Below are 15,977 nucleotides of genomic sequence, written 5' to 3' on the forward strand. Positions count from 1 at the left end.
GCCTGTTGAATCAGGAGCATGAAGTCAAGCATCCTTCAGTGCATCTTTTCTTCTGGATTTAGGCAACAGTTTGAGGGATTTCAGTGAGGATAACTTCACATCAAAACTGGTTATTCTCATGTAATTAGAGTTGGGAATCATTTATGTGGCTCAGTGGTAAATAATCCACCTTCAATGAAGGATGCATGGGTTTGATCCCTGGGCCAGGAAGATAACTTGGAGAAGGAAATGGCAACCCACTCCAGTATTCTTGCCTGGGAAATTCCATGGACAGAAGAGCCTGGTGGACTACAGTTGATGGGATCACAAAGAGTCAGTCATGACTGAGCAACTAAACATATTACTACTACTACTGCTGCTAAGTTGCTTCAGTCGTATCCGACTCTGTGTGACCCCATAGACGGCAGCCCAACAGACTCCCCCATCCCTGGGATTCTCCAGGCAAGAACACTGGAGTGGGGTGCCATTTCCTTCTCCAATGCATGAAAGTGAAAAGTGAAAGTGAAGTCACTCAGTCATATCTGACTCTTAGCAACCCCACGGACTGCAGCAGTTAATAAATAATAATAACATTGAATTATAACTTGTGGTTGATTACCACTCATGCTTTTACTAATGTGTTTCTCTTTAATAATGGAAGGCAGTAAGAAATAAAAAGTTACAAGGGAAGAGTAAACCTTGAATAAATGGATGAAGGAATGGATAAAATTACCTTTACTCAGTAATTATAGGCCAAACACCATGTCAGACAACTTCTCTAACACAAGCTTCACAAGATACCACCCAATTTGTAGATGAGGCAATTATGTCTAACAATATAAATGATGTTATATCTTGCCTCAGACAAACATCTGACAGAAAGTTAGGACTGGAATTTGAATCTGTTTTATTCAAACTCCAAAGCTCACAGGTAGAAATAAAAACCCTTTAGTCTTAGAACCTGATGGTGGTAGTGGTTTAGTCAATAAGATGTGTTTGACTCTTGAGACCCCATGGGCTGTAGCCCACCAGGCTCCTATGCCCTTGGGACTTCCTAGGCAAGAATACTGGAGCAGGTTGCCATTTCCTCCTCCAGGAGATCTTCCCTACCTAGGGACTGAACCTGCGTCTCCTGCATTGGCAAGCAGATTCTTTATCCTTGAGCCACAGGGGAAGTCATATTTTTGTTAAAATAATTATTAGGAAGTTTGCAAGCCTGCAAGTACAGATTTCCTCAGGCCCTAGCTCCCAGTCTTTGGCCAATATCTGCTTCAAGAAAGGATTTGGAAGGAAAGAATTCTAACAGCAGCAAACCCTTTACAACTGATAACAAGTTGAATGGGAGTAACTGATAAAAAGTTGAATGGGAGATAATAGGAAACTGCTACCTTTCAATACCCTCTTCCAACAACACAAGAGAAGACTCTACACATGGACATCACCAGATGGTCAACACCAAAATCAGATTGATTATATTCTTTGCAGCCAAAAATGGAGAAGCTCTATACAGTCAGCAAAAACAAGACGGGGAGCTGACTGTGGCTCAGATCATGAACTCTTTATTGCCAAATTCAAACTTAAATTGAAGAAAGTAGGGAAAACCACTAGACCATTCAGATATAACCTAAATCAAATCCCTTATGATTATACAGTGGAAGTGAGAAGTAGATTTAAGGGACTAGATCTGAGAGACAGAGTGCCTGATGAACTATGGACGGAGGTTCGTGACATTGCACAGGAGACAGGGATCAAGACCATCCCCATGAAAAAGAAATGCAAAAAAGCAAAATGGCTTTCTGAGGAGGCCTTAAAAGTAGCTGTGAAAAGAAGAGAAGTGAAAAGCAAAGGACAAAAGGAAAGATACACCCATTTGAATGCAGAGCTCCGAAGAATAACAAGGAGAGACAAGAATGCCTTCCCCAGTGATCAATGCAAAGAAATAGAGGAAAACAACAGAATGGGGAAGACTAGAGATCTCTTCAAGAAAATTAGAGATACCACGGGAATATTTCATGCAAAGATGGGCTCGATAAAAGACAGAAACGGTGCGAACTTAACAGAAGCAGAAGATATTAAGAAGAGGTGGCAAGAATACACAGGAGAACTGTACAAAAAAGATCTTCACAACCCAGATAATCACGATGGTGTGATCACTTACCTAGAGCCAGACATCCTGGAATGTGAAGTCAAGTGGGCCTTAGAAAGCATCACTACAAACAAAGCTAGTGGAGGTGATGGAATTCCAGTTGAGCTATTTCAAATCCTGAAAGATGATGCTGTGAAAATGCTGCACTCAATATGCCAGCAAATTTGGAAGACTCAGCAGTGGCCACAGGCCTGGAAAAGGTCAGTTTTCATTCCAATCCCAAAGAAAGGCAAGGCCAAAGAATGCTCAAACTACTGCACAATTGCACTCATCTTACACATAGTAAGGTAATGCTCAAAATTCTCCTAGCCAGGCTTCAGCAATACGTGAACCATGAATTTCCAGATGTTCAGGCTGGTTTTAGAAAAGGCAGAGGAACCAGAGATCAAATTGCCAACATCTGCTGGATCATCGAAAAAGCAAGCGAGTTCCAGAAAAACATCTATTTCTGCTTTATTGACTAAGCCAAAGCCTTTGACTGTGTGGATCACAAGAAACTGTGGAAAATTCTTCAAGAGATGGGAATACCAGACCACCTGACCTGCCTCTTGAGAAACCTGTATGCAGGTCAGGAAGCAACAGTTAGAACTGGACATGGAACAACAGACTGGTTCCAAATAGGAAAAGGAGTACATCAAGGCTGTATATTGTCACCTTGTTTATTTAACTTATATGCAGAGTACATCATGAGAAACGGGCTGGAAGAAGCACAAGCTGGAATCAAGATTACCAGGAGAAATGTCAATAACCTCAGATATGCAGATGACACCACCCTTATGGCAGAAAGTGAAGAGGAACTAAAAAGCCTCTTGATGAAAGTGAAAGAGGAGAGTGGAAAAGTTGGCTTAAAGCTCAACATTCAGAAAACTAAGATCATGGCATCTGGTCCCATGATGGCAGATAGATGGGGAAACAGTGGAAACAGTGTCAGACTTTATTTTGGGGGGCTCCAAAATCACTGCAGGTGGTGATTGCATCCATGAAATTAAAAGACACTTACTGCCTGGAAGTAAAGTTATGACCAACCTAGATAGCATATTCAAAAGCAGAGATTACTTTGCCAACAAAGGTCCATCTAGTCAAGGCTATGGTTGTTCCAGCGGTCATGTATGGATGTGAGAGTTGGACTGTGAAGAAATCTGAGTGCCGAAGAATTGACGCTTTTGAACTGTGGTGTTGGAGAAGACTCTTGAGAGTTCCTTGGACTGCAAGGAGGTCCAACCAGTCCATCCTAAAGGAGATCAGTCCTGGGTGTTCATTGAAAGGACTGATGCTGAAGCTAAAACTCCAGTACTTTGGCCACCTCATGTGAAGAGTTGACTCACTGGAAAAGACCCTGATGCTGGGAGAGATTGGGGGCAGGAGGAGAAGGGGACGACAGAGGATGAGATGGCTGGATGGCATCACCGACTCGATGGACATGAGTTTGAGTGAACTCAGGGAGATGGTGATGGACAGGGAGGCCTGGTGTGCTGCGATTCATGGGGTCGCAGAGAGTCAGACACAACTGAGCAACTGAACTGAACTGAACATTTCAATACATTGTTGAACTGGACAATGTATCTAATCAAAACCTCTCTGAATAAATGGTAGAGGAACTTGATGGGGGAGAAGGAGTGAGGGAGGTGATGAACTTTCATCATCAGTTTTTATTATTTCTCCATCAGAGGACACTGTGCATACAACAAAGTTTTACTCTTATGTATCGATTTAGGTACAATATCCAGATTGAATACATTTTGTTTCCTTTATTTTAGTTTGCTTACCAGTTGAAGTGATGGCAACATGAAGGATAGTTACTGAAATACCATAATCCCAAACCCACTCTTCCACTACCAGAACGAAAAGTAATCCACAAACAAAGTAGGTGACCTCTGTTGAGACTAAAAGAACTGCAAATAAAAGGAAGAATAGAATTATTGGGAATTAGAGCAATTAATAATTCTAAAACACAATTAGTAACAGGACTACCACAATTTATTCTGCAAAAAAAATTTTGTAAGAAACTTTTAACATTCCATCTCTTTTTTTTTTTTAACATTCCATCTCTTAACATTCCTCAAATTTGAATAAGAACTTTAAAAATATTCCATCTCTTAATAATTGTTGGACTTATAGAGAAATAACAGTACATAATTTCTGTTTTATATTCTTTATATTTAGCATTTTAGAAGGTAAAATACAATAAAGAAAAGTTACAATGTAACAAATCTGTAACTAGATTTCAAATCTCATTTGAAGATATATTAAAAACTAATGAAAAATTCAGCTCTGGATTTTCAGAAAAAAAATGTTAATAGTTTATTGAACAATAATGTTTCTTTAGTACCAGTTATTGCCTAACTTGGAAATGAATTCCTTTGTGTCTTTGTAATAAAAGGGTATGTTCAGATAGTCATCTGGGAAACATAATGGATAACCATGGATGAAAGAATGTCTCATAAATGACTTGTGTGGATGGAGGTACTTTTCTAACTCCAGAATGCTTTTTCAGAGTGCTTTCCCTGAACATACATAAAGAGCTAGTTATTCCTAGGTCAGTACCATAAATCTCTAAAAGCCTTGAATATGTGAAGAGTCAACCTTTGCCTTTTTCCTTGATGTAGATCTAAAGATTTTGGTGGTTCCAAAGATGAGAGTCATCAAACTTTAAAATGAAAATACATGTGACATACCACCAAGGTTCCTTTGTAATGATATCAATTTCCATAAAAGTTACCTTTCTTTTAAAACACAGAATATGATAGGTATGCTCATACAAATAATTAACGAATTGATCAGTCCAGTCAGGCTATTTTACTTTTTTTTTTTTACTTTCAAAGCTAAAATTAAAATAGTCACATGATCTGTTATTGTGCAGAAGTAATTTATTAACAGACATGCCAGCCCTTGCCTAGTGGGTCAGCAAAACATGAAATAAGTAAGCAAGTCTCAGGTGCTAGCCTTTCAAAAGACCTCACACTTATTCTCTTCAATTCTACTTCATTCAACTCAACAGATTTCTGAAATTGAATGGAGAACTCCTACTAGCTCCTTTTCTGTTGTATGGAATTACAATTATAGCAAGTCCTGATCTCCAGGACTCAAGGCTGTAGAAGGAGCTATACGGTAGTATCGTATTGCCATTAGCTTTTCCCATCACATCTCCATTTCTGCCTTCACTAGTGGCTCACGGAGCCTCCATGTTACTATAAGGAAATAGAAATGCTTCTTTTATCAGTATTTACAGATTTTACAAGTTAACTTGCAGCTGCTTAGAGACAGTGATTTCAGTCTTGAACAAACTGTATTTACATATATTGATAGAGGAGGATTGTGCTTTGTCTATGATATGAGACAGCATGATTTAAAGGAAGTCATACAAAATTTGAAGTCAGGATACCAGTGTTCTACTCTCACCTTATAGCTTAAGAGTGCTATGACCTTGAGTAGGATTATAACCTCTAGGTCAGTCTAATTATTCCTTGATAAATTGGGAAATGGATTACTATCATATCTATCTCAAAAACTGTTGAGAGGATTTTATTTTAAAATGAAAACAGCTTATAATCCAATATCTATGATGCAGGGGAAAGATGTTAGTAGTCAAATGTCTCAATTGGACTCACACTTTTCAGTGTCCTTGCTAAGCCTGATCTCCTAGGTAACAAAACTGTTGAAACAGACAAGAGCCTGACCCTCAATACATGCTCAAAGCTTTGAGATTACTCTTACATTTTATCTCTGAGATTAAACAAGTCTGGATTCTCAAAGCAATAACTTTCAAGAGTTATGACACTTATCTCTCCAAGCCCCAAACTAAAGATCTAATAGGCTAAGGGTTTATTGATATCTTTGTACAAACGTTAGTTGTTTTTTGAGAGAACAACGTTGACTGTGCATGGCATTCTGAGGATTTTCTCTAATCTCTGCTATGTCAAAACACAGCTTTCTCCAATAAGCCTGTGTCATTGTCCTATCTATCACTAACCATCTCAAACGCAAGAATTAAATAACAGTTGGATTTTAAATCTCTTTCTCTACCCCAAACACACAACCCATATATAACTCTTGCTTGTGACTATTTCTTTATCATTTGTGGGTCAGCTTGGAAGAAAAAGTTGATTCAATCTTCAACAGGGAAATGTGTGAAGTGGAAATTAAGATAGAATGTTAGAACTTGTATCTCATTAGAATGAAAGTTTCTTGTCCTAAGATATCTTTGTCTATCCCAAATTGAATCAATAATGGCACGAAAAAAGGTTACCCATTTGAAGAGGCTGTTCTGAAACTTTTAGTTTAAATTCAGTAGTTCTAGCTGACCAAGTTTCCTATACAAGTCACATTTGGCTTCAGGCAATTTTTGTATATTTGCATATTCGTTCCAAGAAAAGATGTCCAGTGGTTTTCTAAAGAACTGGACTCTTTGAAGAATCCACAATTAATTTTTTTTTAATGTGGGAAGAAATTTAACCGAATGTTAAGAATAATTATTTCAACAAAAATAGTAAGTTTAAAAGAGATAAAAAAATTTTTCCTACTATATTCTTTCTTATCATTTTTCCTTTGCAACAAGTTATACACTATTTTTGGGAAGGAAGAAAATCAAACTAAGCAGAAATGTACAAAGCAGAAAATGAAAGTCCTCTGTCATTCCAGCTGGGAGATAACAGTTTGTTGCATAATTCTCCAGATTTCTTACCACTGACATGATGTATTTTACTCTATTCTACAAAAATGAATAATTATACTATAAAAACTCTTTTGTAGTCTTAATTTTCCATTTCATATGTCACAAATATCTTTCTACATCATCCCATTAAGCCATTTTTCTGCCTTTTCTTTGAAAAATATTTAATGCACAAAATTTTATCCATAATATCACTAAAATAAAAATTCATTTAGGAAAACTATCCTCTTATTTCATCCTATTCCATCTTTTAGCAATAGTCATTTTAAAAAAAATTGATGGCACTTTTCCACATTTTGGGAGTCAGATATAGGATACAGATGGCTGAGAAGAAGGCTTGATATTTTTAAAATGTTTCTACAACAAAAACTATTTTGATTTTTGGAGGTATTTAGTTCACTAATTAACAAAGATTGGAAACTAAAGCCAGTTACCTTTATAATTTGTGTTGAGCCATGAAGGATTTGTTTTGAAATCAAATGGTGCCAGGACATCCAACTCATACACCCTGAGGATGTTACAAATGAAAATAGTTTACTCTGGAGGAGGTAGTTCATAAGGTTGCACATTAACATTTTGCACGTCAAGTGTTCCCATACAAGGACAAGTCAGCTTTAATCACTTTGTGGCACATTTGAAAACTGGCTGACTTGAATGGAAGCCAAATATCTTCTTTACCCACACTGTCTTCTTTGTCCAAGGAAGTCTGTTCTTCAAGTGGACTTCATTGTATTTGAGGTCTCAGCTGTAGTCTTGGAGGTCCCTTCCATCAAATGTGGCTGCAAAACCTCATACTGTGATGAGGGCATATGCTGGGAAGCAACGGAGCCCAGCTCTAATTCTGAGGATGCGGTTAACTGTGAACTTGGGCAGTTGCTTAACCTCGCTGAGCTTTCATTTCTTACCTGTACATTGAAGCAATTAATCTCTGAGGTCCCTTCCTGTTCTAAAATCTGAGTCTACACTCACATTAGACATAAGATGAGTCTACATTTTCATAGTAGACATAGAAGACAAAGTTACAGTTACTAGAGGGGAAAGGGTTGGAGAGGGATAAATTAGGAGCTTGGGATTAACAGATACATGCTACTACATATAAAATAAACAACAAGGACCTACTGTATAGCACAGGGAACTATATTCAATATCTTGTAATTATCTATATGGGAAAAAAAATCTGAATCACTTTGTTATACACCAGAAACTAACACAACATTGTAAACCAACTATATATCAATACAAAAGTAAAATGATTTAAAATGAAAAAAAAAATGAAAATTAAATCTGACTATAAACTCTGCATCTCCTACCATGCCCAAGTTTGTAGTTGTGTGCAACTGGTCAATCAATTACCTGCCTCCTGGGGCTTTAAGTTACTTCAAATTCCTCACCTCTGATTCACATTACAAACCCTTGGAATCCCATGCTCACAGAACTCTGACTATTCTAAGACCTTCAGTGCTCTAGGCACTGCCTCACCACCTCCAGTCCCGGGCAATAGCTGAAGCTGTGTGTGAACATACCAGACTCCTCCTCAGGGGGCTTGCCTGCAAGCAAGCTTTATAGCCTCATTCCCACTGCAAAAGTCAATATAATCATTTCTGGGCATTGATTTGCACACTGAAATTGAAAAGTCCCAATTCCCTGCTTACACAATAAAATTCAATTGTATAAACAATCAATTTCTAGGAAATTCTTTGTAGCTATACATAATGTATTTCAAGGAAATCAATGTATTGGCAAGCAAATCTGTAAAGATAAAATCCAACCCTAACAATACAAAGAAAAATTACCTAAAAAAAAGAGCCTCACACTTAAAAATATCTTTAAAAATACATGTATTACTTGGTTCTCATGATAATTCTCTTTTGGATTATTACCTTCACTTGACAAACGAAGATAACTGAAGGAAGAGAAGCTCTCGGGCTTAGTCAGGATGATTCAGGAAGTGAGTGAGAACCTGGGCTGGAATGCAGATCTCCTGACTCTCAGTCTAAAGCTATTTCCAGTATGTAACAGAAAATATTTAAATTGGATGTAGATTATATCTAAATTCCCTTCTAGTTCAAATGCCCTCTGATCTCTGATGCAACACCAGCCCAGGGAGTAATAACTTCACTTTCTTTCTATGATCATCCTCATAAGAGGAACAATCCTGCCTGGTTCTATTCATTTCATGATTGCTACTTGTATCATTTTCAAAGGTGACACGTTTGCTTACTTTCACTTTTAAGAAAAGACGAAGAAAATATACCATGGGAAAAAATCTGCACCCTTTATTCTATAAAGACAGGTTGAGTATACTATGTGAACTTCTTTAGTGTTGGATCCGAACTTTTGAATTGTTTGAAGGTGATGTTATACTTACCTGAGCATCAAACAGCACATGCCCAGAACCACGTAGTACACAGTGTAGAAAAGGATGACACATATGAGAAGGTTCTGCCAAACAACCTGCAGAGAACACAGGGGTGAGCTCCAAGAGCCTGGGCTTTTTCACATGGTTGTTGGTAAGGAGTCTAACAAGCAAAAGACAATGAATGACTGCTAGATCACGTTGGCTAGCCTTGTTTCGCCTGGAGACCTATGGGGTGGAAGGACTTCAAACTACACAATAAAAATGTTGCCGACTAGAGAAGCTGGCGTAGTACATATCTGCCCCAAGGATTAATGCAGTACATAAATCCACACTACCTATCCATCATCTACCACAACAATATTTATGTTTTTACATAATTACATAAATTTTAAAAAATTTATGTTTTACAATAATGTGTCAGTATTTATGTTTTTACCTGATGAAATGATTCTAAATCTCAGCTGCCATGATAGGAAAATACAAGAAAGGCTAAGAAATTTTGAAAAGTATAAACAAAAAAATTATATAACAATAGTTAAATTCCTGTGCTAGAATTTACAGAGCAATTGGCTAAAACACAATAGATGGTCCTGAGAAGGATTTTACCACCTGTGAGACTTAAGAAGGAAGCACTGTAGATGAATGAGGAACAGATGGATTATTCAACAAATAGTGTTGTGAAAATTGTCTAACTTCTAGATTAAAAAAAAAAAAATCTCATTAGATTGCAGTCTTGTATGAAACACCAAAATAAACTTCAGATGGATTTAAGGTTTAAATGTCAAGAACTATAACAGGAGAAAACATTTGCAACATATATCACAGGCAAAGTATTGATATCTGCAATATTTAAACACATTTGAATATAAAAGAGACAGACAAACCAATGAAAAAGGGACAAGGTATATAAATAGGCAGCTCATACGGATAAACATTTGAAAAGCCAATGAGCAATTGAAAATGTTTAGAAGACCTCATTATTGATCTTTTAAAATATATTCTTGTGAATATAGTAAAAATGTTAGCATTTCATATGGGATTTTTTTGGTGTGTTCTTTTCCTTTGGAATCTTTTAAGAAGTCATCTTGTTTACTCAACACTTTAACACTTTAGGATGGCTCTTTTCTCTGAATAACTGATCCACCAACTTGACCGAGTCTTTTAATCGGCTGGGTACAGAAGGAGCCCTCCTGTAGAGGCAAGAAGAGACGGCAGCACAGAGCCCATCACAACCAACTGGCTGAATTGATTAAATTTATAGATTTACTAACAACTCACTTCTTTCAACTACTAAAACTAGGTGACCTCTCAGGCCTAAGAGGGCCATATGAAACCCAGGGTTCATATGAGACTCCAGGGTTTTGAGACCTTCAGAACCCTACCTCTCTCTCTCCCCACCCCATGTCATTCTTGGCCTCTCCTACCCTTTGCCTGTAGACTTCCCTTTGCTCATCAAATCCCTTCTCTTTCTGCCCATTGTTCTCAACCTCCCTTTGCTCTTCAATATTTCCCATTCTTTGTCTCCTGTTCTTTCTTCCTTCATGACCCTTCTTTTGTGTGTATTCATTCACTAAGTCATGTGTGACACTTTGTGACTCCATGGACTTCAGCAGGCTTCCCTGTCCTTCACTTTCTACTTGAGTTTGCTCAAACTTATGTCCATTGAGTCAGTGATGCCATCCAACCATTTCATCCTCTGTTGCCCCCTTCTCTTCCTTCCCTCAATCTTTCCCAGCATCAGGGTCTTTTCTAATGAGTGAGCTTTTTGCATCAGGTGGCTAAAGTATTGGAGCTTCAGGATCAGTCCTTCCAGTGAATATTCAGGACTGATTTCCTTTAGGATTGACTGGTTTGATCTTCTTGCAGACCAAGGAACTCTCAAGAGTATTCTTCAGCACCACTGTTCAAAAGCATCACTTCTTTGGTGCTCAGCCTTCTTTATGGTCTAGCTCTCACATTGGCACATGATTAACGGAAAAACCATATCTCTGACTATATGGACCCTTGTTGGCAAAGTGATGGATGTCTCTACTTTGTCTCATTTGTAGAGAAGATGACTTAGAGGTCAAGAGAAAATATGAAAGCTTCACCTGAGTTTAAGGTCCAGATACTGTTTCCACATTTAAGTTGGATCAATTCCTGCCCAGTTGTTGGGATGAGGATCTGCTGATGGAATATGAGTATTATGATAGGGAGCAACTTCGGGGATTCTGCAGTCTTACAATTTTCTGAAAGGTCATATATCTTTGGATTTGCTTTACTATTTATTCTATACATTAATATAAATTTGCTTTTCTTTTAATTTGAGCATTAATAACTTCTAGTTGAAATATTTCTAGATGATTGTTTACTCAATTTCCATCCAAAAAAGAAATAATATGTAGTCTCTATATTAATATGTAGTCAAACATGAAACTTTTCTTATTTCTATGTTAATACTGAAATTTAAGTAACATTTTAATTTTTAAATATACTTATTTGCTATAGAATTTTGCTTTCATAATCCAAACAGAGGATTGTGCTTCATACTTTGAAAACCCACAAATGCTAAAAATGTGTAAGATATCTGGAACTACTTTTTAATGAAATCATAATTTGTGAGAGAACACATTTATTGACAAATTTATAACATATAGGTATACCTACTTCCCCAACAAATTTATAAAACGCTACTTATCAATAGAATGGTATAATACACATTTTAAAACTGTTTTGTATGGAATATATTGAAAAACAAGGCACTCTTTTTGTAAATAACTATTTTTCCTGCCTGCATAATAAATCTAGATTTTCAAATCATAATTTTCCTATAAACAAATTCTGTTGCCTCTAGTAATTTCTGCCCATAATCTTTTCTCTATACAGCCTACAAAAGTAACTTTCTAAAAGGCAATCGGACCATGACATTCCCGTACTGGCTATCCTTCAATGGCCCCACACTCTCATCAGGATTCATTCATCCATTTTTTTCATTTGACAAATAGTCACTGGGCTGGGTGGCATTGAAGATGAATTGGATGTGGTCCCAGGCATAAATACCCAGGGTAGCAGTGTTCATCAAATGTATGAATATCAGAACTCACATTGAGGCCCTGTTAAAACAGATTTCTGGGCCCTACCCCCAGACTTTTTTATTCAGTAGTTCTAGGGTGGACTCCAGGAATTTGCATTTCTAACAAGTTTCCAGGGGATGCTAGCACTGATGCTTCTAAGACCAAGCTTTGAAGACTACTGATCTAGAGGCAAGACTGGTGGATGGCTATAATACAGACAGAAAAGCTGGCATTGAGGAGTGTACACAGTGCTATGGGGTTTCCCTTGCGGCTCAGCAGTAAAGAAACCACCTGAATGCTGGAAATCTGAGTTCAATCCCTGGGTCAGGAGGATCCTCTGGAGGAGGGCATGGCAACTCATTCCAGAATTCTTGCCTAGAGAATCCCATGGACAGAGGCGGCTGACAGGCTACAGTCTAAAGTGTTGCAAAGAGTCTGACACAACTGAAGCAACTTAGCACGCATACACACACAGAGTGCTATGGAAATCCGAGGGAGACACAGGGGTTTGTGGAGAGTGGAGTGACAAGGAACATTTTTCCAGGGGTAAACATTCAACACTAACATTCACTGTAGGTTAACTGTGTACTTCCCTCATAGCTCAGTTGGTAAAAAATCTGCCTGTAATGTAGGAGACCCTGGTTCGATTCCTGGGTCAGGAAGACCCCCTGGAGAAGGGATAGGCTGCCCACTCCAGTATTCTCAGGCTTACCTTGTGACTCAGCTGGTAAAGAATCCGCCTGCAATGCGGGAGACCTGGGTTCGATCCCTGGTTCGAGAAGATCCCTTGAAGAAGGGAAAGGCTACCCACTCCAGTATTCTGGTCTGGAGAATTCCATGGACTATACAGTCCACAGGGTCTCAAAGAGTCGGACACGACTAAGGGACTTAAAAAAAACAAAAAAACTGTGTACTTGGCACTGTCTATGCATTATCTCAAGCTTTCCAGGTGGCGCTAGTGGTAAAGAACCCACCTGCCAATGCAGGAGACGCAAGAGACATGGGGTTTGATTCCTGGGTTGGGAAGATTCCCTGGAGGAGGGAATGGCAACCCACTCCAGTATTCTTGCCTGGAGAATCCCACAGACAGAGGTGGGCTAGAGTCCATTAGGTTGCAAAGAGCTGGACAAGCAACTGACTGAAGCAACTGAGCAGCACACATGGATTATCTCATGCTTGCATTATCTCATTTAATCCTCATACAAATTCAAAAAGATAAGTCTATTCATTTAGTCCAAGTCTATTATTATTAGAGAGAAGAACAATGAGGCTCAAAGAAGTCTAGTTAGTTTTTCAAAGCTTGTCAGTAAATTGCAGAGCTGTGATTCAAATTCTGCTAACTCTTAACCATTATGCTGTGATGGAGGTCAGGGTTCTGCTCAAGGCAAAAGAAGTACCTGCAAAGATGTGCTGGGTGGTGGGGGGCAGAGGTGGTCAGAGAGTTTAAAGAGGATGGGGAATACATGTACACCCATGGCTGATTCATGTCAATGCATGGCAACAACCACTACAAAATTGTAAAGTAATTAGCCTCCAATTAAAATAAATAAATTTTTTAAAAAAGATCATGAAGGGAACTTTATGCTTTGATAAAATTTCCAGTGTCTCTGAAGGGAAGACTGTGAAAGATTTAAGAATAGTAGGCTGGAAATGGCAACCCACTCCAGTATTCTTGCTTGGGAAATCCCATGGACAGAGGTGCCTGGTGGGCTACACAGTCCATGGGGTCACAAAGAGTCAGACATGACTTAGCAACTGAGCACAGTGTAGACTGGAGAGGGGCTATTAAGTAAGGAAAGCATTGAAAGAAATGCTAACTTTGTGATATGATAGAGGTGTTAGCTAATGTGCTAGGTAATCATACTGCAGTATATAAATATATCAAATCAACTTTCTGTGCACCTTAAACTAACACAATGTTATATGCCAATTATATCTTGATTAAAAATGCAAAGAACAAAATAAAGGGGTTTCTAATACTCTTGACCAGCAGTGGAGATGGAGAAGACAAATGTGAGGGCCAGTGAAGAAATAGAATCAACAAGTTGTGGGGGCTTAAGGGAGAGGGTCATTTGATCTAACCTAATTCTGTCCAATAAATTTCTATAAATAAGTAATATAATAATCTATAAATAGATATTTATAATGCAAGCCACATGTATGTCATCTAAATTTCTCTATGAACCACTTTCATAAAAGTAAAGAAAGAAAAACTAATTTTGATAATATTTTATTTAACCCAATATATCCAACATAAAATTTCAACATATAGTAAATATTAGAAGTTATTATTGTGGTATTTCTTGCTTGTTCACAGTACATCTTAGAATCCCAGGGTGAATTTTACTAATAACACATCTCAATTTGGCCTACTCATATTTCAAGTGCTTATAGCCTTGTGTAGCCAGCGGGTACTATATTAGACAATACCGCTCTAACCACTCCCTTTCCTTCCAGCCTCATCCTCTTAACCCTGCCCCAAACTCTTGAGAGTCTAACTACACTTACTATTTACTGTGGGATTACTATGTGCCAAGCACTGTACCCATATATTCTCATTTTATCCACCTTCCCCATACCACTCCATCATTAATCTGGGTAACTATCAACTGTACTTCACAGATTTAGAAACTGAGGCAGAGAGAGGTTAAACTTATCGCAGCTCACATGGCCTGTATGTGGCAGGGCTCCAGTCCAGATCTGCTGGATGTTTGAACTCTCTTCACCCTGGGCTGTCCTGCCTTCAACCTGGTAGGCTTGGAAGAAAAGCATGCTGAATAATCAATCCTAGTTCAACAGTTTCTTTTTAAAATTATAGAAACTGAGATTTGGATAGGTTGAGTGAATGGCCAAAGGTCAAACCTTTATTTAGTGGCAGAGGTGAGTTAGAAAAAAAAAATGGTATTGAATTACCAAAGGAAAGACACTTAAAAATGCTGCCCAAATGACTGAACACAAAATTTCATTCTGATACAAATATTATTACTGTACTTTAGAAAAATTCAATATATAAGAGTCAGAATTTGTAGCAGTCTCAGTACATAGTTAGCACCAAAATGTTAATTTATTCTTTTAGAATATATATTTGGATCCTGAATCAAACTATGAAATACATTTATGAGAGTTTTGGCTATTTAAACTTGACTGGATATTTGATAATGCTAGAGGGCTGGCGTTCTGCAATTCATGGGGTCACAAAGAGTCAGACACGACTAAGTGACTGAACTGAACCAAACTGAAAGAATTATTGTTAATATTTTAAGGTATTATGGTGGTATGATGACTATTTTTGAGTCCTTATTTTTAAATATACATATGGAAATACTTGCAGATGAAATAATAAGATTTTTGAGTTAGCCTCAGAGTAAAAACTTGGGAGAATAGCTGGCTATGTAGATGTAATAAGATTGAACTGAGTTGATAACTTCATTCTATTTTTCTATTTGCATTACCATATGCTTATTTTTCCATAATAATTTTGTAAAAAGTTCTCAATAAGTTTATGTAACTGGTGAACATCTTAACAAACTGTAAAAATATAATTTTTTTAATAAAAATTTGAGGAACATCCCTGTTTCGTAGGGCTGGGGTAGGGGGGTTCACCTTGTTTAATACTTACACATACCAGGGCTGAGCTAGCAACTTTGCAAACACCTCATTTTCTTTACTCCTCACAAAAACACTGCCCAATATGATGTCTTATCCATATTTTCAGCTCAGTACAGTCACTCAGTCATGTCCAACTCTTTGTGATCCCATGAACCACAGCTT

At 37.8% G+C, this 15,977-nt stretch overlaps 1 protein-coding gene across 1 annotated transcript in view; it reads right to left on the minus strand.

Annotated features, from left to right (window-relative positions):
• Positions 1 to 15,977, minus strand: part of TMEM244 (transmembrane protein 244) — a 53,298-nt gene that overhangs the window by 14,395 nt on the left and 22,926 nt on the right. Inside the window, exons 3-5 of the mRNA XM_055591426.1 lie at positions 9,163 to 9,248; positions 7,229 to 7,302; positions 3,892 to 4,017 (exon numbers count right to left, since the gene is read on the minus strand). Coding sequence (XP_055447401.1) covers positions 3,892 to 4,017; positions 7,229 to 7,302; positions 9,163 to 9,248 — 286 coding nt within the window. The remainder of the gene's footprint in view (positions 1 to 3,891; positions 4,018 to 7,228; positions 7,303 to 9,162; positions 9,249 to 15,977) is intronic.

This window comes from Bubalus kerabau, chromosome 9 (genome assembly GCF_029407905.1).
Source record: "Bubalus kerabau isolate K-KA32 ecotype Philippines breed swamp buffalo chromosome 9, PCC_UOA_SB_1v2, whole genome shotgun sequence".
Taxonomy (NCBI): Eukaryota; Metazoa; Chordata; class Mammalia; order Artiodactyla; family Bovidae; genus Bubalus; species Bubalus kerabau.